This window comes from Macaca nemestrina, chromosome 9 (genome assembly GCF_043159975.1).
Source record: "Macaca nemestrina isolate mMacNem1 chromosome 9, mMacNem.hap1, whole genome shotgun sequence".
In the NCBI taxonomy this organism is placed as follows: Eukaryota; Metazoa; Chordata; class Mammalia; order Primates; family Cercopithecidae; genus Macaca; species Macaca nemestrina.
In genome coordinates this window covers 47,902,694-47,927,171 of record NC_092133.1, presented here as the reverse complement: position 1 = coordinate 47,927,171, position 24,478 = coordinate 47,902,694, and the positions used below count along the sequence as shown (strand labels likewise).

General features: G+C 37.1%; 1 protein-coding gene across 2 annotated transcripts in view; it reads right to left on the bottom strand.

The window, feature by feature from the left end:
- The window catches only part of LOC105481070 (protein kinase cGMP-dependent 1), a 1,243,906-nt gene that overhangs the window by 487,160 nt on the left and 732,268 nt on the right, over nucleotides 1-24,478 (bottom strand). For both annotated transcript variants that reach the window (XM_011740360.2, XM_011740371.2), the window contains exon 4: nucleotides 5,116-5,221. In XM_011740360.2, the coding sequence (XP_011738662.1) occupies nucleotides 5,116-5,221 (106 nt within the window). The remainder of the gene's footprint in view (nucleotides 1-5,115; nucleotides 5,222-24,478) is intronic.

Sequence of the window (24,478 nt, the reverse complement as noted above, 5' to 3'; positions counted from 1 at the left end):
ATGTAGAGTGAGATGAGTCTGGAGTAGTGTCAGGGCAGGTAGGCTTGGAAAACAATGGTAAGAACTAGGCAGGCTTTCTCCTACGAGTGATGGGAAATACGGAAAGGTTTAATGCAAGAGGGATGACATGAGCACATGTGTCTTACCAAGTGGATAAAGAAAATATTTTCTGAGGGTAAACAGGATCTAGTGTGTAGCTTCAATTCCAAAAAGCCCCTGTCATCTCTCTGATTTGTCAGTGAAGCAAGTAATATAAATCAGGGCCCATCATTATCATTGTCCTCATCAGCTTCATAGTTTGGGGACAAAAGAAAACCTAGTTTATATAAGTAAACCTCAATGGTCACACAGCTACATACTAATGCTCCTCTGGGCATAAATACCAGTGCTAACAGCAGTAACAGAGAATATGCTCAGAGAAAAGCAGCACAAATTAACTCTGGCAGTTATTTGGCTCATTTTTCAGAATCTGTCTTAAAAACAACAGTACTTTTTAGTAGCCAAACATGACAGAAAATGCTGGCAACTGGCAAAATTATGGTTTGACCTACAGCAATTATGCCATGCTTAGTAGCATTGCCCTTTGAATACCTTGTTTTTGTGTGTGTGTGTGTTTTTTTTTTTTTTTTTTTTTCTATGATCTGGATAGAAACATCTGTGTTTACATCAGGGAATCTGAAATACAGGCACAAAAGAGAAATGACTAAATAGGATTAAAGAGCCAGAATCACAGTTTGATGTGGCATCTAATAGCAAAGAGGGGGCCAAACCACATGACTGGGAGTTACAAAATGGGTAACTACAATGGAATAAAAATAAAACCCAACTTTGACAATAAAGAAAAACTCTTGCCTATTAGCAGTGCATTTATATGCCTGGTGTGTCCCGTTTTCTCCTCCTCCAAACTTAGGTGTTTATTCAGAAAAATCAGGAGAAACAGTGGCACCACAAGATAAGAAATGATAGAGAGCCACTCATCTTTTAGCCTGTGGCAGCTCCTGAAATTCCTCAGTTGGGAAGGCACTGGGATTTACAACAGAGACCCCTACCGAAAAGAACTCTGAGAATTTGCATGATCCTTTGCTAGAGTTTTCATTTTTTTATAGCATCACCATTGCTTTACACCTTTAACTTGTTCACAAAATATAAAGTATAAGATATCTATAGTAGAAAAATTTAGATGCAGGTTTTATTTAGCAAACACATAGAGAAAAACATCCCCTTCTTCACAGACTGCTTTAAAGCCCTTAAAGTCAATGTTTTTATAATGTTAGGTAAGCCTTCCTATATATGCGGTGATGTTTTTGCTTCTGTTTTTTGAGACAGGGTCTCTCTCTGTTGCCTAGACTGGAGTGCAGTGGCGAGATTTCTGCTTACTGCAGCCTCAACCTACCAGGCCCAAGTGATCCTCCCACCTCAGCCTCCTGAGTAGCTGGGACTATAGGCACATGCCACCCCACCTGGTAATTTTTCTATTTTTCTATTTTCTTGCAGAGACAGGGTTGCACCACGTTGACCAAGCTGGTTTCAAACTCCTGAGCTCAAACAGTCTGCCTACTTCAGCCTCTCAAAGTGCTGGGATTACAGGCATGAGCCACTATACTCAGCCTAAGTCACAAAGAAAAAAGTGGATTGGCTTGACTATTAAAAAAAAATTAAGTTTTATATGATGTAAAAGAAAGATAAGCAATTTTTAAAAAACCAACAACAAACAGGGAGATAAAAGTAATTCCAAAGTTACAGTAAAACAGTTTATTTTGGTCTTCTGAGTTTTTGATAGTATCTATCATTGGGGCTATTATGCCATCTCTTAATAGCCTTGAAAAATAAATGGTACCAAGTATAGCTAACCTGGGGATGTGAAGAAGGAACTAATATTATTCACTCTTCTAGCTTTTGGAGCTCAGAAAAAGACACCCTGAAGGAAAGGCCTCAGAAGTCCTTTCTCTCTGACCTTCTCCTACCTCCTATCTCTGGCTTCTGATTCTCCCCTGAGGCAAGCCATAGAAACTAGAATTCCTCTTCCCCGAAGCAGGTCATAGAGACAGACTCCTTTTTTCCTGAAAGCCATCCATAAAGTCTAACAATAGTATTCTAACCTTCCCCTGCTTTTCTGTTTGACAGCAGTCATACAGAAATTAAGATTCTCATTCCAAAGGAGTCCTACCTCATACCTGGAAGGAAGAAATGCTACAACAGAGAGGCCAAGAAGAATGACCAGACAAGCCTTGCTAGTTTTCCTCACTCAGGCCACTATCAGTAGAGCACACTCCTTTTGTTCAAGCACAATTCTATGACTGCCCATTCTTCATTAAACCTAAGCATAAAAATGCAGTTTTCCCCTGTATCGTTAGGACTTCATTCAGAAGGCTCCTGTGTCATCTTAATCTTTAATTAGATAAATCTGCAATGCTTTTCTCTTGTTAACCTATCTTTTTATATAGGTGTGCCAGCCAAAACCCTTACGATGGAGAGGAAAGGTATGGTACCCTTTCCACCCCTACATGGCTTCATGAATGTGTGACTTGTACAAAAGCATAGGGCCTGCACTTACAAGGTTCTTACACTTGATTTAATGCTGTGCTGTCAAGGTCTTTAATTTTTTATCAATTTTTGAAAGATGTTCTGCATTTTTATTCTTCAGTGAGTCCTGAAAATTATATACTGGCTGTGTACTCACTGTTCTATACAGTGCCTATCTGTAAAGCGCTAAGTTTTGTGTCAAAGAAAAATAGAAAGATATTTAAGAAATAACCCTAGTTTTAAAAAGCTTATAGTCTAGAAGTGGAAATAAGCTTAGTAGTCAAGTTATAATGAAACAAAGCAGACAATAAAACATATGGCAGAGATGAAGCTCCAGAGGAGGGAAAAGGTGACTTCTCAGTGTAATGAGGTAAGTATATATGGAAAGGCAGCTTTTAGTTGGATCCAAAAAGCAGAAAAGGATTTGACCATTGACAGTGATGGAGGAGACGGGCAGGCAGAGAGGGAGTGTGCTGTGAAAAAGCACAGGGGGAAGGGATGGGTACATGGAATTGTTCAGTTTGCAGGAAGTGAGAAGAATCCAGGCTAAAAAACCTCACTGGTTTTGGCTACAGGAGGGCCTTGAATGTCCAACTAATGAGGCTGTAAATAATGCAACAGGAACTATGAGCCATTGAAAAACTTATAGAGAGAGAACCAGTTGGTCACAGTTGTAATTTAGGAAGACTAAAGCTGGCCTCAGTCAATGATGGTCATCCTGTCACCTCTCTGGACTCCCAGCCCAGTCCTACATTCACAAACAATGTGAACTTTATGTTTTATTGAGTAGCCAGATGGAAAGTGACATCCAAGTCAGCAACCACCTCTTTTTTTATTCAGCCAGTTAAAGTCTGCCAGCTCTATTCTGACCATCAAAAAATGTTCACTTACTTTGGAGAGCTAATTTTATTGTTTAAGATTTGAATTTGAATACACACACATATACACACACGCATGCACACAGAGTGAGACATCTCCATCTCCTGAAATAGTGCCACTAGAAAGAGTTCTTGTTAGAGTCATTTGAGATAGCATTGGCACTCAGTCCATTTTCTTGGAAGAACAAATTTATGGAAACTAAAATCAACATTGTAAGTGTCCAAAGTTTAGGTATGTGAGATGAATAATGGACTATATTCTATAGGTAAGCATTTCATTGATTATCAGTTGTGATCTTTATCAGAGCTGCACCAGGAGAAATCAATAACCCTTGAACTTTAAGTTAAGGCTTAAAATGAATATTCATTCTCTCTGTCTCTATCTTTCATCATACACACACATACACACAACATACGTATAGACACATATATATCAACACATACATATATATATCTCTCACCCAATATAGAAGGCACCTGAATAATTTAATTTCCTTGAAAATGATATTAAATTTCAAATAGGAATTTACATTTCTACCTCTTCTAAATGTTTCATCCAATCGCATTGAGAAAAAAAATCAACACCCTGCTGACAGTAATTTTTCAAAATATTATTACTTGATATCAAATTAGAATTGTATTATCCCTTTCACATGAATATAAAAGGTCTTATGTAGAAATAAAAATGTATAAAAGATGAAGCAGTAAGAAAATAAATTAACCACAAGAAATATTCAAGTATGGAATATTAAAAATTGCATCTTAAGAAAATTCAGTAGATACCTAATAAGGTGTATCACTAAAGCAAAATGTGAAATTGACTTTTTAGCTTCATTTTAACAGTTTAGTCATCAAAAATAAAAAGCAAAACAAAAAAATTAAATATTCTACCTATCAAAAATGAAATCTTAATTAGCAGTACACTCATTATATGCTCATATAACTTGTATATTACTATTTAATAATGGCTCTGTTTTCAAAAGAAAAGTAATTTAAAAAATAAGTGCTTTCTAAAAAGTCATGAGAATTGTCAATATTCTTTTCAATCATAAGATAATATATTTTCTTTAAAATAAAATAAACTTAGAGACAAAGAAATTCATTCCAGTGAACATCAATGTATTCCTAAGAAATAAAAAGCTGGTTTTTATGCCAATTTCCACCCTATATTGAGTTATTATGATAATATATAATATAAAGGGAAGAAAAGCTTTTGATATTTCAGAACTGTAGCATAAAATGAATTTTATTTGGGAAATTAAGCTCAGGATTAAAGGATAATAAGCTATTTCTTGGAACTTTTTCATCTTAGTCATCTGACCTTTCATATGGAAACACACACAAGAGATGACTCAGTCTTATAGTGTGAGTCTGTTTAGAAGAGGTGTCATAAATATATTAACCAATAAATAGTTGGAGATGTATTCAATATCCTTTTTTGTTCAAGCACATTTTTATTGGTTTCTCTGAGATGCTCACTTCTATGAGAGAATGGCTTAATACATGTCATGAAATTCTGAAGTTCTGACTTAACCATACGTCATGGAAACTGGCACCAGGAATATAAAGAAGCTTGTTCAGAGTCTTACATCTCTACAGATTTGTAGACTATTATGACTGAGAGAAAGGCAAAAAGTCTTCAGGGTGCTGCATTTCAGATAATAGGGCTAAAAGGAAAGTAAACACTCTCACAAGAGAAAAGAAAGCATCCTACCTTTTTAAAAATTCCATATACTCGGTATGCTTGATGAGTCCTGTCCTCATCATTATTGTTTGAAAACATTGTCGATCAATGGCCCAGAGTTTTACATTTACAAGAGCTGGAGAAAAATAAAAGGAAAACAAACAGGGAAAAATTAATTAGAGAATTTCAGTTGTGTACAACATCCTGCAAAGAAGATGAGCTATTCATGAGAAGCATGAAAATGATTGACTTTTTACAAACATTTAAAGCTAATATCACAATGCTATCCTATTTCATTTAAAAAGTGTTTACAGGCAAAATATAGTTCATAAATATGTTTACAGGCAAAATATAGTTCATAATTTTCCATATTAGCATTATTGTCTACTAGGAAGATTCCTGTTGCCCTTGCTCAATGTCCTTGGGGGTTGACAGTGTCTAAGCACACACAGAAAGTATTTTGTAATTCAAGGCTATATATGAAGAAAATGGCATGAAGAAAAAAGAGGTTCACAAGTAATAATAGACCCTGGTAATTACCCAGCACGGTGTTAATGACTCATATGACAATATTTTAATTACAAAAAGTAGAAGTAAAATTTCAATTTTCAGGCTTAGGGGAGAATTTATGTAATAGAAATAATAGTTACACAATGATTTCCACACAAAGCTCGTTTTACAAATTGAAATCTGTGCCCAAAGTTGCCATGTGGTAGTTTTAGTAGACATGTTTGTTGAATTTTAATTTATTCTCTTATGCACCACTATCTTTGACAATGCATAGTTAGATGTTGAAGCTGAATATCCCACAGCTTCACCATTTGATCTATTAAGCATATGACTAAGAGAAGTTTAAGAAAAGGACAGATGTTATAGTGTGTAACACAACAATGTATCATGATAAATTTATGTTTTAAAAGATGAGCACATTAAAAATCTTGGTTATCATATTGGTGTGATGGCATATGAGAGATTTGTTATTCTCTTTACTTTTATATATGTTTTCAAATTTTCATGACATAAAATATTTTAAGTTAGCAAATGAACTAAAAAAAAATTCATATATCATAGCCATGGGGTATATAGTCTGAGGAAGACCTTTGAATAGGGCCAGGATATAGTTAATTGAGCCAAACATAGAAAGACAGAAGAGTGCCACTGTCTCTGCTTCACATTTCTCAAGACTAAGCCCAGTGAATGTGATGGATCATGATTTGGGAGTGGAGGAGGAGAAAAAAGTTATCAAAGGAATTAGGACACGTGTGTGCCTTATGGGGAGGAGCTAGAAGTTACACACAAAGGAACAGGGAAGAAGGAAGATAAGAAGAATATTGTACTCCAGAGTAAACCCTATCTTTGAATTGTACCTATTTTTTTCTTGCAAAACTTAAGCTGCAAAACTGGAATATGACTTCTCTCTTTCTATATTAAAGAAAAAACAAAACATGCTCACTTAAGTAGAAATAGAACAAAGCAGCCGGAACTTATGTGTGCATGGCTCCATTCTAAATGTTTTTTACAAATGACACTTCATCAAAAACAAAGGTTGTGAAGGTATCCTTCAGTCAGATTCTAATATATCTGCTACCTCCAGACTCTTTTCCACAATACCCTTTTACTTGAGACAAACAGTAAGACCAGATGATACAGCCACAAAGAACTTGGAAAATCAGGAGAGTGTTCCTAAGAGTTGGAACAGCAAGTGGGACCTTAAAAAGTGGTAGGAGTTGAGCTACAAAAGAGGTGGGCAAAGGGTAACTGGGTGGGGAAAGCACATAAACAAGAGCACAGCTGGAAATGAGCTCAGGAGTCTACCAGGAAAAGAGACTGAAATGGTTGAGATTTCTGCAGTGTTGCTGCATGGTTTGGGGGTAGTGCATGCACATACACACATATGTACTGTGGCCAAGCTATCTGCAGCATTTTAAATCTGAGTTCGCACCTCAAGCCCAAATATTGACCCTTGTCCCTCCCTGCCTATGAATTGCTGCTTTTTTCTATGTTTCTCTCCCTGGTGCTTAGCATGTGTTATTAATGTTACTTCTCTCCTAGGTCTGTATCATGTTTCCTTATATAAATTTGTATATTCCTTCAGAGAAAAGTCCCTATCTCATCTCTTACAATCTCTGCTCCCCTACTAGAAATCAGCATTTCATTTGGTAGGCATTAGGCAAATGTGTTAACGAACTTTATGTACACGAAGTTCACCTGCAAAAAACCCACAAAATAATTTAAGCCTAGGTAGCATCTGATGCTACATCAAAATATCTAAACTGAATGTATCAGGTTTCATTATCTATGTGTTGAAAAATGACTTTAAAAAATAAACTGACAGAATTCAATAATTTCATTTTACTTTTTGGTTCCTGTTTACATGGGCTATTAAAATGTCTCTAGGTAAAACTGTAGTTCAGTATTTTGCATGATAATAAACATGGCTTGATGAGATTGCAAATTTGTCAATGACCTTGGGCATGATACCAAAACCTTTTTTAATTTAACTTTGGCCAACATACATATTAGTCAAGTCAGCTTTTTACAGATGGACAAGCATGACTAATAATCACCTTGACTTATCAAAAACATGGTTATATTAGAGTTGTGATGAACATTTTTTTAAGTAGCCTGCTGGAATGTAAATCTATTGCTTCTATAACTTACAGAGACCGTTCAAAAACATATCTCTTCATTCACCTTTGATCTTAAGTGATGTGTTAATCTCTATAGGGAATAAGCATTTCACAAATAAAATTCCTGTGATTTTCATGATGATTACTGTTGAACATTTAAGTCTAAAGGGTATAAAGCAGAGACAGTGCTGGGAAGTGATTTTCCTTTTTGTTCAAGTATGTATCTAAAATTCTTTGCTGAAACGTATATCATTTTTTCAGGTTAAGGTCACCCGCATCCCACTCAGTGGAAAATAAACTCCCATTACTCTGAGACCTCAAAGTGCACAAGTACACTGAGAACAACTTCAATGCAGGGAACAGTTGGCCTTCACTTGGGGGACACCAAGATTACAGAGGAAGGAGCCATAAAATTGTGCTAGACTAAGAGACCACAAATCTGGATTTGGCTTAAGTTCTTCTACTGAGGAATTCATCTGCTGTTCAACTCAAATTCTGGAAGAATATTGGGAAAGCAAATGTAAGTATAATGCACTTAGAGATTCAAATATTTATTCCGCTCATATTTACTTTATACCAATATGGCAAACACTGGTACTAGATCTAAGGGATAGAAAACAAACTCACAGTCCCTGCCCTCAAGAAACTTGTGATCTAGTACAGAGGTAGACAAACTATTATCCATGCCAAATCTGGCCCATGGTGTTTTTGTACAGTCTACTGGCTAAGAATGGGTTTTGTATTTTTAAATCGTTGAAAAATTTTAAAAGAAGCATATTTCGTGACACATGAGAATTGTATGAAATGATTTTCAGTGTCCATAAATAAATTTGTGTCCATGAAAGTCTTACTGGAACACGGCCATGCCCATTCATTTACATATTGTCTCTGGCTGAACTGAGTAATTGCAGCAGAGACCATATGTACTGCAAAGCCTAAAATATTTCCTATCCAGCCCTTTACAGAAAATACTTGCTGATTCCTGGTCTAGTACAAGAGAAAAACAAATGAAGAGATAAATGCTACCATGGGGTAAGTTTCTGGGGCTGTGAATACACAGAAAAGGCAACGCATACTTTCTGTGGGGAGGAGCTGAGAAGAGATGATTAAAGAAGGCTTTGTAGAAAAGAATCATTTAAGCTAGAGTGCTACACCCAGGGTTAAGGACTGAATGTTTGTGTCCTCCCAAAATTCAGATGTTGAAGCCCTATCCTCAATATGATGCTATCAGAAGGTGGTTGCCTTGGGATGAGACCAGATTTAAATAACGTCATGAGGGTAAAGCCCACATGATGGGATTAGTGCCCTTAGAAAAAGAGGATTTCCCTCTCTGCATGCAAGCACCAAGAAAAGGCCATGTGAGGACCTAACCAGGAATAGGGGCATCAGCAAGAAGCCAGCCTCTCTGGTACCCTGATTTTGGGCTTCTAGCCTCCAGAACTGTGAGAAATAAATGTTTGTCTTTTAAGCCATTCAGTCTATGGTACAGATGATTCTTGGTTTACGGTGGTCCCACTTAAAAATTTTCAACTTTGCAATGGTGTAAAAGTGATATGCATTCAGTAGAAACTGTACTGCGGTAAAGTATTCAATATATTACATGAGATATTCAACACTTTATTATAAAATAGGCTTTGTGCTACATGATTTTTCCCAAAAGGCTGATGTAAATGTTCTGTGCATGTTTAAGGTAGGCTAGCCAAAGCTATGATGTTTGGCAGGTTGAGTGTTTAAATGCATTTTCAAGTTACAATATTTTCAGCTCACACTGGGATTATTAGGATATAACCCCATTGCAAGTCCAGGAGCATCTGTATTTGTTACAATAGTCCAAACTGACTAAGAAATCTGGCATCCATGGAGCTCCAAAACATCTGTCAATGAAACTCAAGAGATTCTTGAACATGAGAGAGAAAAAAGAGCATCTTTATTTTTATTATCCTATAACTGATATTTAGCATTTCTTCCTATGATTATAGAAATTTGAGCAACAAACCACAGTATGATTTGTTACCAATAGAAACAGTGGCTATTTTTATATCCTCCTGTATTTGCTGCAGATATCTTAATGTAATTTACATTCACCACTACTTCAAAATTATGGCATTTACCAGATCTGACTCTAGATCTTAGTTTTAATAAGTTATTATATCATAATTCACCATTAAATGTCATTACTGTATTTCAATATAAATGATTTTCTTTCTTATTCTATGTATTTTATTTCATGTCTTTAAAAAAGATTACTCTTAGAGGAGTCCATATGCTTCACCAAACTGACAAATAGGTCCATGACACCCACACACAAGATTAAGAGCCCCTGCTCTAAGCAAGTCCTGGAGGAAAAATTAGGTCAGAGAAAGAGGTAGTGGGAGTGACAAGGGCAGGGCTAGTACTTAGCTGATCTGTGTCCCTAGGGGCATGCCAGTTGCGAAAACATCCAAATACTTTTATACTATTTAGTAAACAGCCATTTCCTTGAGTTCCCTGACAGCCCTTCCCAGCCTTTCCCCTAATATCTCCTAGGATCCCCACAGTTCAGTAACTGAAGTGTCAGCACTGAGTTCAACAGTGTCCTCACAGACCTTGCTCCAGAATCAAGTATGCCACAGGGATTGCTAGATATTTTTGGGGTTATCCTACCACCACCACAACTACCACCACAAGTGTTTTCCAAAATGAGGAGACTCATTACATACATAAAGAAGAAAAGGTGTCCCTTGGAGAAAACTCCAAGTAGTCCAGGGATGATTAGATGCTAGGAGGTAGAGAGGTGAGTCAGAAGTGATAAGGAAAGCAGCAATTGTTAGATGGCAAAGGTTCTTGTGTGCCTTGATGCAGAGTTATGACTTGATCGTGAGGCCAGTGAGGAGGGGGGCATAGAAGGCTTTAAAGCAAATGATTCACTTCAGAAAGATTATGCTAGCAGTACCTAATGGTGCAGGGGAGGAGGACAGGACTCAGGGAAGAAAGATGAAGGAATAGAGACAGAGTCAGAAATAGAGATAGAGATAGAGACCAAGACAGAGACAGAGATTAGTTAGCAACTCTTGGAATTATTCAGGTGGGTGGACACTGGTAATGGCAACGAAACTAGAGAGATAGATGAATTTGAAAGATGTTAAGGATCTCAAACAGATAGGAAAACTCAGGTAGAGGGAATTTGACTCTATCATTCATCTTTCTAGCCTAGACATATAAGTGAAAATAAAATAGTGGAATAATGAATGCTGCATTCATATTATTCAAAAGTGCAGACAGCATTGTATTAGCAAAATTACCTCATTTTAAGGGGTGAGAACCATGCACATTATAAACTAACCTAAGTGACTTCTAATGAGCAAAATTAGCTTGTAATTCTCTTTTACTTTTTATGTTATAAATACAAAACTATTATCATCAAAGTATTTTCTAATATTTTCAAAATTGTCATTGCTGTAATAAAAAAGCATAATTATCTTAAAAATATTCTGAAATCACATGGTCCTACAGATACCTATAGTCTAGAAATAAATGTACCAGGCTGTGAGTCCAGGACAAACATCTTAACACTCAGATAGCTTTGGGAATCTTAGGAGGCCAAGATGAAACGTCACAAATATTATGAAGTGTCAGCCAAGCAAATTTTATGTTTTGGGAAAATTTTTTCCTTTTATCAAAGTTGGCCAAGAAGACAAATGCATATGGCCAATAAGGATATAAAAATGATGTTCACAAGATGGACAAATAGGAACAGCTCCAGTCTACAGCTCCCAGCATGAGCGATGCAGAAGACGGGTGATTTCTGCGTTTCCAACTGAGGTACTGGGTTCATTTCACTGGGGCTTGTCGGACAGTGGGTACAGGAGAGTAGGTGGAGTCAACTGAACATGAGCCAAAGCACGGTGAGGCATTGCCTCACCTGGGAAGCACAAGGGGTCACAGAATTCCCTTTCTTAGCTAAGGGAAGCTGTGACAGACGGCACCTGGAAAATCGGGTCACTCCCACCCTAATACTGTGCTTTTCCAACGGTCTTAGAAAACGGCATACCAGGAGATTATATCCCACACCTGGCTCGGAGTGTTCCACGCCCATGGAACCAAACTCATTGCTAGCACAGCAGTCTGAGATCAAACTGCAAGGCAGCAGCAAGGCTGGGGGTGGGACACCCGCCATTGCTGAGACTTGAGTAGGTAAGCAAAGTGTCTGGGAAGCTCAAACTGGGTGGAGCCCAGTGCAGCTCAAGGAGGCCTGCCTGCCTCTGTAGACTCCACCTCTGGGGGCAGGGCATAGCCAAACAAAAGGCAGCAGAAACCTCTGCAGACTGAAATGTCCCTGTCTTACAGCTTTGAAGAGAGTAGTGGTTCTCCCAGCACAGAGATTGAGATCTGAGAATGGACAGAATGCCTCCTCAAGTGGATCCCTGACCCCTGAGAAGCCTAACTGGGAGGCACCCCCTATTAGGGGCAGATTGACACCTCACATGGCCGGGTACCCCTCTGAGATGAAGCTTCTGGAGGAATGATCAGGCAGCAACATTTGCTGTTGAGCAATATTCGCTGTTCTGCAGCCTCTGCTGCTGATACCCAGGCAAACAGGGTCTGGAGTGGACCTCCAGCAAACTCCAACAAACCTGCAGCTGAGGGTCCTGACTCTTAGAAGGAAAACTAACTAACAGAAAGGACATCCACACCAAAACCCCATCTTTATGTCACCATCATCAAAGACCAAAGTTAGATAAAACCACAAAGAGGGGGAAAAAAACAGAGCAGCAAAGCTGAAAATTCTAAAAATCAGAGTGCCTCTCCCCGTTCAAAGGAATGCAGCTCCTCGCCAGCAATAAAACAAAGCTGGAAGGAGAATGACTTTGACAAGTTGAGAGAAGAAGGCTTCAGATGATCAAACTTCTCCTAGGAAGAAGGAAGTTCAAACCCATCGAAAAGAAGCTAAAAACCTTGAAAAAAGATTAGATGTATGGCTAACTAGAATAACCAGTGTAGGGAAATCCTTAAATGACCTGATGGAGCTGAAAACCATGGCACGAGAACTACATGATGAATGCACAAGCTTCAGTAGCTGATTTGATCAACTGGAAGAAAAGGTATCAGTGATTGAAGATCAAATGAATGAAATAAAGAGAGAAGAGAAGTTTAGAGAAAAAAGAGTACAAGGAAATGAACAAAGCCTCCAAGAAATATGGTACTATGTGAAAAGACCAAATCTATGTCTGATTGGTGTACCTGAAAGAGACAGGGAGAATGGAATCAAGTTGGAAAACACTCTGCAGGATATTATCCAGGAGAACTTCCTCAACCTAGCAAGTCAGGCCAACATTCAAATTCAGGAGATACAGAGAATGCCACAAAGATACTCCTCGAGAAGAGCAACTACAAGACACGTAATTGTCAGGTTCACCAAGGTTGAAATGAAGGAAAAAATGCAAATGGCAGCTAGAGAGGAAGGTTGGGTTACCCACAAGGGAAGCCCATCACTAACAGTGGATCTTTCAGCAGAAACCCTACAAGTCAGAAAAGAGTGGGGGCCAATATTCAACATTCTTAAAGAAGAGAATTTTCAACCCAGAATATAATATCCGGCCGAACTAAGCTTCATAAGTGAAGGAGAAATAAAATCATTTGCAGACAAGCAAATGCTGAGAGATTTTGTCACCACCGGGCCTGCCCTACAAGAGCTCCTGAAGGAAGCACTAAACATGGTAAGGAACAACTGGTACCAGCCACTGCAAAAAGCATGCCAAATTGTAAAGACCATCGATGCAAGGATGAAACTGAATCAACTAACAAGCAAAATAACCACCTAACATCATAATGACAGGATCAAATTCACACATAACAATATTAACCTTAAATGTAAATAGGGTAAATGCTCCAATTAAAAGACACAGACTGGCAAATTGGATAAAGAGTCAAGCCCCATCAGTGTGCTGTATTCAGGAGACCCATCTCACATGCAGAGACACACATAGGCTCAAAATAAAGGGATGGAGGAAGATCTACCAAACAAATGGAAAACAAAAAAAGGCAGGGGTTGCAATCCTAGTCTCTGATTAAACAGACTTTAAACCAACAAAGATCAAAAGACACAAAGAAGGCCATTACATAATGGTAAAGGGATCAATTCAACAAGAAGAGCTAACTATCCTATATATATGTGCATCAAATACAGGAGCATCAAGATTCATAAAGCAAGTCCTTAGAGATTTACAAAGAGACTTAGACTCCCCAAAAATAATAATGGGAGACTTTAACACCCCACTGTCAACATTAGATAGATGAATGAGACAGAAAGTTAACAAGGATATCCAGGAATTGAACTCAGCTCTGCACCAAGCAGACCTAGTAGACATCTACAGAACTCTCCACCCCAAATCAACAGAATATACATTCTTCTCAGCACCACATCACACTTACTCCAAAATTGATCACATAGTTGGAAGTAAAGCACTCCTCAGCAAATGTAAAATAACAGAAATTACAGCAAACTGTCTGTGGGACCACAGTGCAAACAAACTAGAACTCAGGATTAAGAAACTCACTCAAAACTGCACGACTACATGGAAACTGAACAACCTGCTCCTGAATGACTACTGGGTACATAACGAAATGGAGGCAGAAATAAAGATTTTCTTTGAAACCAATGAAAACAAAGAGCGAATCTCTGGGATACATTTAAAGCAGTGTGTAGAGGGAAATTTATAGCACTAAATGCCCACAGGAAAAAGCAGGACAGATCTAAAATTGACACCCTAACATCACAATTAAAAGAACTAGAGAAGCAAGAGCAAACACATTCAAAAGCTAGCAGAAGGCAAGAAATAACTAAGATCCGAGCAGAACTGAGGGATATAGAGACAAAAAAAAAAAAAAAAAAAAAACACTTCAAAAAAATCAATAAATCCAGGAGCTGGTTTTTTGAAAAGATCAACAAAATTGATAGACCACCAGCAAGACTAATAAAGAAGAAAAAAGAGAAGAATCAAATGGACACAATAAAAAATGATAAAGGGGATATCACCACCGATCCCACAGAAATACAAACTACTATCAGAGAATACTGTAAACACCTCTATGCAAATAAACTAGAAAATTTAGAAGAAATGGATAAATTCCTGGACACAGACACCCTCCCAAGACTAAACCAGGAAGAAGGTGAATCCCTGAATACACCAATAACAGGTTCTGAAATTGAAGCAATAATTAACAGCCTACCAACCAAAAAAAGTCCAGGACCAGACGGATTCACAGTCAAATTCTACCAGAGGTACAAGGAGGAGTTGGTACCATTCCTTCTGAAACTATTCCAATCAGTAGAAAAAGAGGGAATCCTCCCTAACTCATTTTATGAGGCCAGCATCATCCTGATACCAAAGCCTGGCAGAGACACAACCAAAAAAGAGAATTTTAGACCAATTTCCCTGATGAACATAGATGCAAAAATCCTCAATAAAATACTGGCAAACCGAATCCAGCAGCACATCAAAAAGTTTATCCACCATGATCAAGTGGGCTTCATCCCTGGGATGCAAGGCTGGTTCAACATACACAAATCAATAAATATAATCCAGCATATAAACAGAACCAAAGACAAAAAACACACGATTATCTCAACAGAGGCAGAAAGGGCCTTTGACAAAATTCAACAGCCCTTCGTGCTAAAATCTCTCAATAAGTTAGGTATTGATGGAATGTATCCAAAATAATAAGAGCTATTTATGACAAACCCACAGCCAATATCACACTGAAAGGGCAAAAACTGGAAACATTCCCTTTGAAAACTGGCACAAGACAGGGATGCCCTCTCTCACCACTCCCATTAAACATAGTGTTGGAAGTTCTGACTAGGGCAATCAGAAAAGAGAAAGAAATAAAGGGTATTCAATTAGGAAAAGAGGAAGTCAAACTGTCCCTGTTTGCAGATGACATGATTGTATATCTAGAAAACCCCATCATCTCAGCCCAAAATCTCCTTAAGCTGAAAAGCAACTTCAGCAAAGTCTCAGGATACAAAATCAATGTGCAAAAATCACAAGCATTTGTATAAACCGATAACAGACAAACAGAGAGTCAAATCATGAGTGAACACTCATTCACAATTGCTACAAAGAGAATAAAATACCTAAGAATCCAACTTACAAGGGATGGGAAGGACCTCTTCAAGGAGAACTACAAACCACTGCTCAACTAAATAAAAGAGGACACAAACAAATGGAAGAACATTGCATGCTCATGGATAGGAAGAATCAATATCATGAAAATGGCCATACTGCCCAAGGGAATATGTAGATTCAATGCCATCCCCATCAAGCTATCAACGACTTTCTTTACAGAGTTGGAAAAAAACTACTTTAAAGTTCATATAGAACCAAAAAAGAGCCCACATTGCCAAGACAATCCTAAGCAAAAAGAACAGAGCTGGAAGCATCATGCTACCTGACTTCAAACTATACCACAAGGCTACAGTAACCAAAACAGCATGGTACTGGTACCAAAACAAAGATATAGACCAACGGAACAGAACAGAGGCCTCAGAAATAACACCACACATCTACAACCATCTGGTCTTTGGCAAACCTGACAAAAACAAGAAATGGGGAAAGGATTCCCTATTTAATAAATGGTGCTGGGAAAACTGGCTAACCATATGTAGAAAGCTGAAACTGGATCCCTTCTTTACACCTTGTACAAAAATTAAATTCAAGATGGATTAAAGACTTAAACGTTAGACCTAAAGCCGTAAAAACCCTAGTAGAAAACCTAGGCAATACCACTCAGGACATAGGCATTTGCAAAGACTTCATGTTTTCCCCAGCTTCCTCTCCAGCTTCAAGCCTGCCTCTACTCCTCCAGATGAAAGCTTGTTTTACTCTGTGCCTTTGTTCACGATAGGTCCTCCACCTAGAATGACTTTCCACCCATTTGTCTTCTAAAACTCCCACATATGCTTGCAAGACTCAACTCAAAGATAGTTTTATTAGTCAATCTTAGTCAAGATTCTCCAGAGAAACAGAACCAACAGGCTATATAGACATATAAGTGGGTATTTATGAAAGAAGTTGGCTATGCAGTTATGGAGGTCAAGAAGAGAGATCAAATTTGCCCTTCCTGTACCTTTTTGTCCTAACTAGGTCTTCAGCAGAATGAACAATGCCTGCTCACACTAGCGAGAGTGGATCGTTTTACTCAGTCTGCGGATTCAAATGTTGATCTTGTCTGAAACACTCTGATAGATACACCCAGAAATTACGTTTTATCAGCTATCTGGGTATCCCTTAGCCCAGTCAAATTGACATAAAATTAACCAGCACAGTACCTTTTAAATATTTTTTCCCTTTCCAGACCCTTCTGTGCTAAACTTTTACCAAACTTCGCCCTTGTTACATTTTAATCTGCACTGTCCAATATAATAGCTATCTGCCATACATGGCTATTGAGAACTTGGATTAAGGCTAATGTGAAATTGGATGCACAAATTACACACAGGATTTAGAAGATGGTATGAAAAAAGTACGTAAAATAACTTAGGAATAATTTTACATTTATTACATGTTAAAATAATAATATTTTGGGTATATTGGGTAAAATAAAAGTTTAATAGTAGAATTCATTATACTTGCTTCTCTTTACTTTTTAATGTTATCACCAGAAAATATAAAATCATATATATTGCTTATATAACATTTCTGTTGGTTAATGCTGCTGTAGAATAACAACACTCATAACAGATAATCATTTCTTTACACATTTATTTTGTTCCCTGCAATAGAACAAAGTGAGAATTCATCAAATATACTCAGAATTGAATTTTGTGTGTGTCAAACATTTCAACTAAATAAAATATTCTTATAATTCTTTGGCAAATCACCACAGACCGTCATAATCTCTACTAGGAGAGAACTGGTTTTCAATATTAGTTGTGTCTGAACACCTTTCCCCTGCAGTAGAACATGAGTTGAAATTTCTGAAAAGAATTCCTGAGTGAATTATTTTTCTCAAGTCAGATAATGTTTTTCAGGGAACATTCTCAGACAGTAGGTAAGTCTCATTTAAAATGTTTGCTGATCCATACTTTTTCTAAATAGACTAGAAATTGAGGGCTTGGCACAGGAAGAAAGATATGAAAAAGAATAATTAGCTTATTCTCCTACTTCATTTTTAACATTAAAGAATACCAGCTCACATCATAAGGTACTTTAATATATGCTCAAGGAATCCCAGAAGCTGTATTCTACCCCTACTTTATTGATGCTTGACTCGTCTGTGATCACCCAGATACTTAGTGTGACAGGATCAGAAGCTTGGGAGAGACCTTGTGGGGCTCCATCAAGCCCATAACTGCTTCCCAACATTATTAAGGCATATGTTAGCCTAAAGCTAAATTCTAACTGCCGGAATGTTCTGAGACAAATGCTTCATAATTAGAAAAGGCCATTTGCTGTTTACTATGCATCTGGAGCACGCCAATGTCTCCACTGCACAAATTGCCTCACAGTTAGTTTGGAGGATATATTTTAACCTTTCTTAACTGGAAAAGTTACCTTTTTAATGACACATAGAGGATGGGTCATAAAATTGGACACTGCGGATAAGAATCATTATTATATACTTAATAGTAAGAAAAATTACCATCAATGTTGTTCACGATATTCACACATTGGAAGGGAGTAGGCTGCCCTGTAATTAAGGAGATAGAAATAAAATAGCTGGTTCTCTAACTTCTGTTTGACTTCATATCTTGCAGAAAGCAACCTGTAAAGGCCGATGGTGACGTCCGAAAATCATTGGAAAACAATTCACCAACATAATGATTCTAAAATTTAAACTGACTTTAAAATGTTAAGGATACTAGAAGGACCAAGTGAATAATGATTTTAGTACAAATATGTTCATAATAATGATCATTATTTAGGGTATCTTTATTGAACATTTACTACACAATATGAAACTTTGTTATGTTTGCTTAACATATGTTAATCCTATGAAATATTCTTATCTCCTTTCTATAAATATGCAAATTAAGTCTCAGAAAAGCTAAGTTACTGCCCAGGTCACATATGTAATAATTAAAAGAGTTAGTTTCAGTCTGACTCCAAAGCCTAGCTTGTTTTACTAATATGTGTTCTTTTATTTACTTTCTATTTTTTTAATTTTTTTAATTGGCAGAAAAAATTGTACATATTTACTGTGTACCACATAATGTTTTAAAGTATATATACATTGTAGAATGACTAAATCTAGCTAATTAACAATTGTAATACCTCATATAGTCATCATTTTTGCAGTGAGAACACTTTACATTCATTTTCTTGGCATTTTTCAAGAATACAATACATTAATAACTAATGTCACTATATATACAATATATTAAAAAGTGCAGTATAAAAATATTTTCTACTTTTATCCCATGGTGGTCAGAAATACTTGATATGATTTCAATAGTCTAAAATTTATTAAAATTAATTGTGTGGCCTAACATATAATCTCTGCTAAACAGAGCTCCCTGTGTAGTCTAGAAGTATTCTACAGCTGTTGCATAGAACATTTGTACAATTAAATTAGGTCCATTTGATCTAGGTTTTACTTTATATCTGGGTTTCGCTATTGATTTTCTGTCTGTATGATCTGTTCATTACTACAAGTAGGGTGTTTAAGTCTTCTGCTATTATCCTATCGCAGTTTATCTCTCTCTTCAGAGCTATTAACATTTGTTTATATATTTAAGTGCTCTGATGTTGTGTGCATATCTATTTACAATTGTTATATCCTCTTGCTGGGTTGATCCCATTATCATTATACAATGATCTTCTTTGTTTCTTTGTAATGTTTTTGACTTAAAATGTATTTTATCATCCGGGCATGGTGGCTCACGCCTGTAATCCTAACACTTTGGGAGGCTGAGGTGGGCAGATAACCTGAGGTCAGGGGGTTGAGACCAGCCTGGCCAACATGGTGAAACCCTGTCTCTACTAAAAATACAAAAAAAAAAAAAAACTAGCTGGATATGGTAGCTTACACCTGTAATCCCACCTGCTTGGGAGGCTGAGGCAGGAGAATTGCTTGTACCCAGCAGGCAGAGGTTGCAGTGAGCTGAGATTGTGCCACTGCACTCCAGCCTCGGCAACAGAGTAGGACTCTGTCTCAAAAAAAAAAAATGTATTTTATCTAATATATTGTTTCCTTCAGCACTTTGAATATATGATCCCACTCTCTCCTGACAGATTTCTGCTGAGAAGTCTGCTGCTAGGCATATTGGAATTCTTGTATATGTTATTTTTTTCATTCTCTTTCTGCTTTCCTCTCTTTGTCTTTGATTTTTGTCAGTTTGATTATGTCTTATGGTAGTCATATTTCGCTTGAATTTAATTGGAGACCTTTGACCATCCAGTACTTGGATACTTATATTTTTCTTTAGGTTTGAAAAGTTTTCTGCTATTATTTCTGTAAATATGTTACTTCTTCTTCATCTTTCTTTTCTTCTTGTTTAGCCCCTATGACTTGCACATTCACACTTTTGATGCTATCCCATAAATTTCACAAGTTTTTTGTTCTTTTTTCCATCATTTTTCTCCTTTGACTATATATTTTTCATAATCTGTCTGAGCATACAAATTCTTCTGTTCTGCACTGATGCTCTCCATTGTATTTTCTATTTCATTCATTGTATTTTTCAGCTCTATGACTTATTTGATTTAAAAAAATTCAATCTCTCCATTACATTTCTCATTCTGATCACATTTTTTGGTCAGGCTGTTAAATTACTGTTCTGCTTTCCCGCCCCCGCCCCCCGCAGTGTGCTGCACTTCTTTAAAATAGAGGTTTTGAATTATTTGTTGGGCAGTTCTAACATCTCCATTTGTTTGGAGATAGTCACTAGCACCTTTTTTTTTTTTTTCCCCATTTAATAATGCCATGATTCCCTGATTTTTGTTGATTCCTGTGGTTGTACAGCAATGTCTGGACATTTGAATAAATATTTACTTATTTTACTCTTTACAGACTGACTTTTTCTGGGAAAGCTCAGAGCTACCCTCTGTCTTCAGGTGGTCTTCAGTAAAAAAGCTGAATAAGCATTTTAATTCGTTCTACAGGCTCTAATTTTTGGGCACAGTAACCCCCAACAGTGTTGAAGAAGTCATCTTTAAAAGTCAAAGCTGTGTGAACCATCTAGAGTTCATCTGATGGCAGACATTGAGGGCAACAGGGATAGATGTATGTGAGGGATCACATGTGCCAATAAAAAATCAATTCTCGCCTTTTTCCATTTTGACTGACACTCATAGGCACCAAAAAATACGTGCTAATAAGTAACAAGTTTTGAAGATGTGGAATAGGACTATGGAAACTAGGAATGTTCCAAGTGTCCCAGTCTTTCTCCTTGCACTCCTTGTTAACAACAATACACTATATTCTTACATTTGTTAAACCACAATTAAAATACTTGAAAATCTGTGGAAACTCAGCACTATGAAAAGCTGGTAATGGAGGCTGTGAATTGACTGACGAAGGGGGTAAGAAATGGAAAGAATAAATAAAACTTAAGTCATCTAAAACAACCCTGGCATGAGGCAAAGGTCAGGTATATTAGGCAAAAGAACAGGGGGAAACAAGGAATTTGTCTCTAAGAAATAAGTTGATTTCTGTGTAAATCGGTTATAAATGTGGGACCAAGAGTGAAAGGAGGAGTCAAGAAACCCATAGATAATAATAGAGTTATGAATATGAAAATTCTACAAGTTCCCTCTTATGAAGAACAGTAAAGATCACACAACCACTTGTGAGCTGTTTACAGAGAAACGCAATTAAGAAAGTGATAAGCTATTCCAAGCAGTCCTACTAGATTGATCTTTCTAAAGCACTATGCTAATCCCGTCATTCCACCCACCAAACGTTCAATAGGTTCTTCCTACTGCCATAAATAAAACAAAATCTATTCATCTTTACATTTAATTCACATCTCTAGTTAAAAGTATCTTCCTAGCTTCATCTCCCCAAATCCCTTAAACATAACATATTTCAGTCAATGGCCTGAATGCAGTTTCCAAATCTACCCATCCTTTTCCTGGCATCAGGTCTTTACTCCAGTTATTTTCCTCTACTTTCAGCAATCTTAGTAGTCCCTAAAGGCTTAGTTCAAAAGCCACTTTGTCTATGAAGACTTTCCCATTCACGTCAACTAGAATTTTGCCCCCTCTAAATGTCTGTAACCTTCTGAATGTGTCTCCTTAGTGACTTTTGTCACTATACCTTGCTTCATAGTTATTCATATACCTGAGTTATATTGGCTTCATAGTTATTCATACACCTGAGCTATATCAGTACTATATCCTACTCTGAGATCTGTGATAGTTCTAAAGTGTTCAGCAGATGTTTCAGATTAAATAAATGACTGGGTTGTAAAGGGGAAACAATCTGTGAAAAAGATTAGAAATTGAGGACAGTCATCCTGTATAAGAGAAAGTGAAAAGTCAGTAACTGACCTAAAGTATTTGATGAGTTTATTAGATTTTGAGTAAATTCAATGGAGCTGTTTATAACAGAACTAAGGGCTATGCTGAAGTCAAGAGCTGAGACATTGATTACAAACATTTTACAGGCATTTTTTGAGACCTTACTCTATGCCAAGAACTAGGAACTCGTGGTACAAAGATAAACAAGATATAGACCTTGCTCTCAAATAGCTCCTAGCTGCTACAGGCTAATTTTCTTTACTTTTCCTCTTTATTGATACACTCATATTTTTCTTTATTTTATTTTTTCCATCTTAAGCTAACAGCCTTAATTATTCCATCTCAAGCGAAATTTGAATGAATTGACCAGATAGTGTTTCTGATGGATTAAGAGTGATTTCCTTCTAACTTATAAAGTACAGAACTAAGACCAGTAATTAGAACTTATAGGGTTGCCTATTAAGATTCAATTTGGAGACAAAAGGAGTATGGCAATGGTTGAATCTTGTGCTAAGAAGTTTTCCATTATAGGAAGTGTTCAAGTAGATCAACTAATTATAATAGAGACAGGATTACTGAATCGGATGGTAAATTGAATTGGATCATCCCAAAGGAGCAACTGAGCCATAACATTTTACAGTAGCAAAAGGATCAATGCAAAGAGGAATGAGGCATACAGCTATATGATTGAGTATATTCATGATAGTTATTTTGAAGCAACTATGAGGCCCTATACTAAACCATTGATGGTTTAGAGACAGACTCTACATCAAAAGATCAGATGTCTAGAAAAAAGGTGATATCATGTGTTGACTTTAATAATGGAAATGGTGTCTCATAAGATCAATGCTCTATGAACAAATTTAAAGACTCCAGGGGATTCAAAAGAAATAAAGGACTTAGCATGCTATAGAGAGTCAATAATTTGGAGTTTGTCTTGTTTAAACATTTTGACTTCACCATACAGGAGTATGTGGCTTTGGGCAATTAATTTAATCTTCTATCATTCTCTTTTAGGAAACAGATATCATAATGCATGCCTCATGAAACTATTCTCAGATATGAGTGACATAACTCATGGTAGATACTCAGCATGGTACCTGGCACTTAAAATATAATTCATTCATTTATGTATTTTAAGGGTATTACCATCTTATAAGTATATAGGAAACAGAGAACAAATTAGCACTAACATATTGGGTAGTGACAATGAATTTTAAGAGAATTAAAAAACAAAAAAACAAAAGTTTAGAGTAGTCACGCAATTGGCTCACTAGCTCTGAGGAATAAAAGAAGCATTCTGGTAAATTTCATCCAGATTTAGACAGGCTGCAAGGTTAAGAGGGAAAAGTAAAGAATGGCTGAGGCTGGGTGTGGTGGCTCACGTCTGTAATCCCATCACTTTGGGAGGCCAAGGCAGGCAGACACTTGAGGTCAGGAGTTCGACACCAGCCTGGCCAACATGGTGAAAGCCCCATCTCTACTAAAAATACAAAAATTAGCTGGACATGGCAGTGGGTGCCTGTCACCCTAGCTACTCAGGAGGCTGAGGCAGGAGAATTGCTTGAACCCGGGAGGCAGAGGTTGCAGTGAGCCGAGATGGTGCTACTGCAGTCCGGCCTGGGCAATAGAGCAAGACTCCATCTAAAAAAAAAAAAAAGAGAGAGAGAATGAGTGATAGTGTGTTAATAAGGTGCCAAAGACAAGAAAACTGGCATACAGAAGCACAGAATTCTTTGAAGGCAAGAAATGTACCACCTTGTTCATCTTTGTCTTGTCTGTTCCTGGCACATAATAAAGGCTATAAATGTTTGCTAAATGAGTAACTCATATATATTCCTGTCTGGTGCTCTTAGGCACAAATTTCTCCTAACTCATCATTTTAGGATAGCCCTTAATTCCATCATAAACAGGCCTCATATAATTTAATTGATGTCAAAACCCAGAAACATTCTAGAATCAATAATTATTAAACAGATGATTTGTGATATTTTAGAAAAGGAAACAGAGACTGAGTGGCCATTGACTAATGAGATCCATTTGCAACAGGCTCTTCAACATCTAGGAGGGTCCATCTCACATCAGCGAGGCTCCAAACACCTCACATTTTGAGACTCAGTCATAAGTTTCAGTCTCTGCCAAGCTACCGAGATGGAGTTTGTGGCAGCCCTCTCATGATGACACAATTTCCTGCAGGTGGGACATTTTTAACAGTGTGTCTACTTCAAAAATATCTGCACATGTTTGGTAAATGTCATTGCACATCTGTGCATCACAACAGATTTTGGCTTGAATCTCATTAGGAAAATGAGCATTACA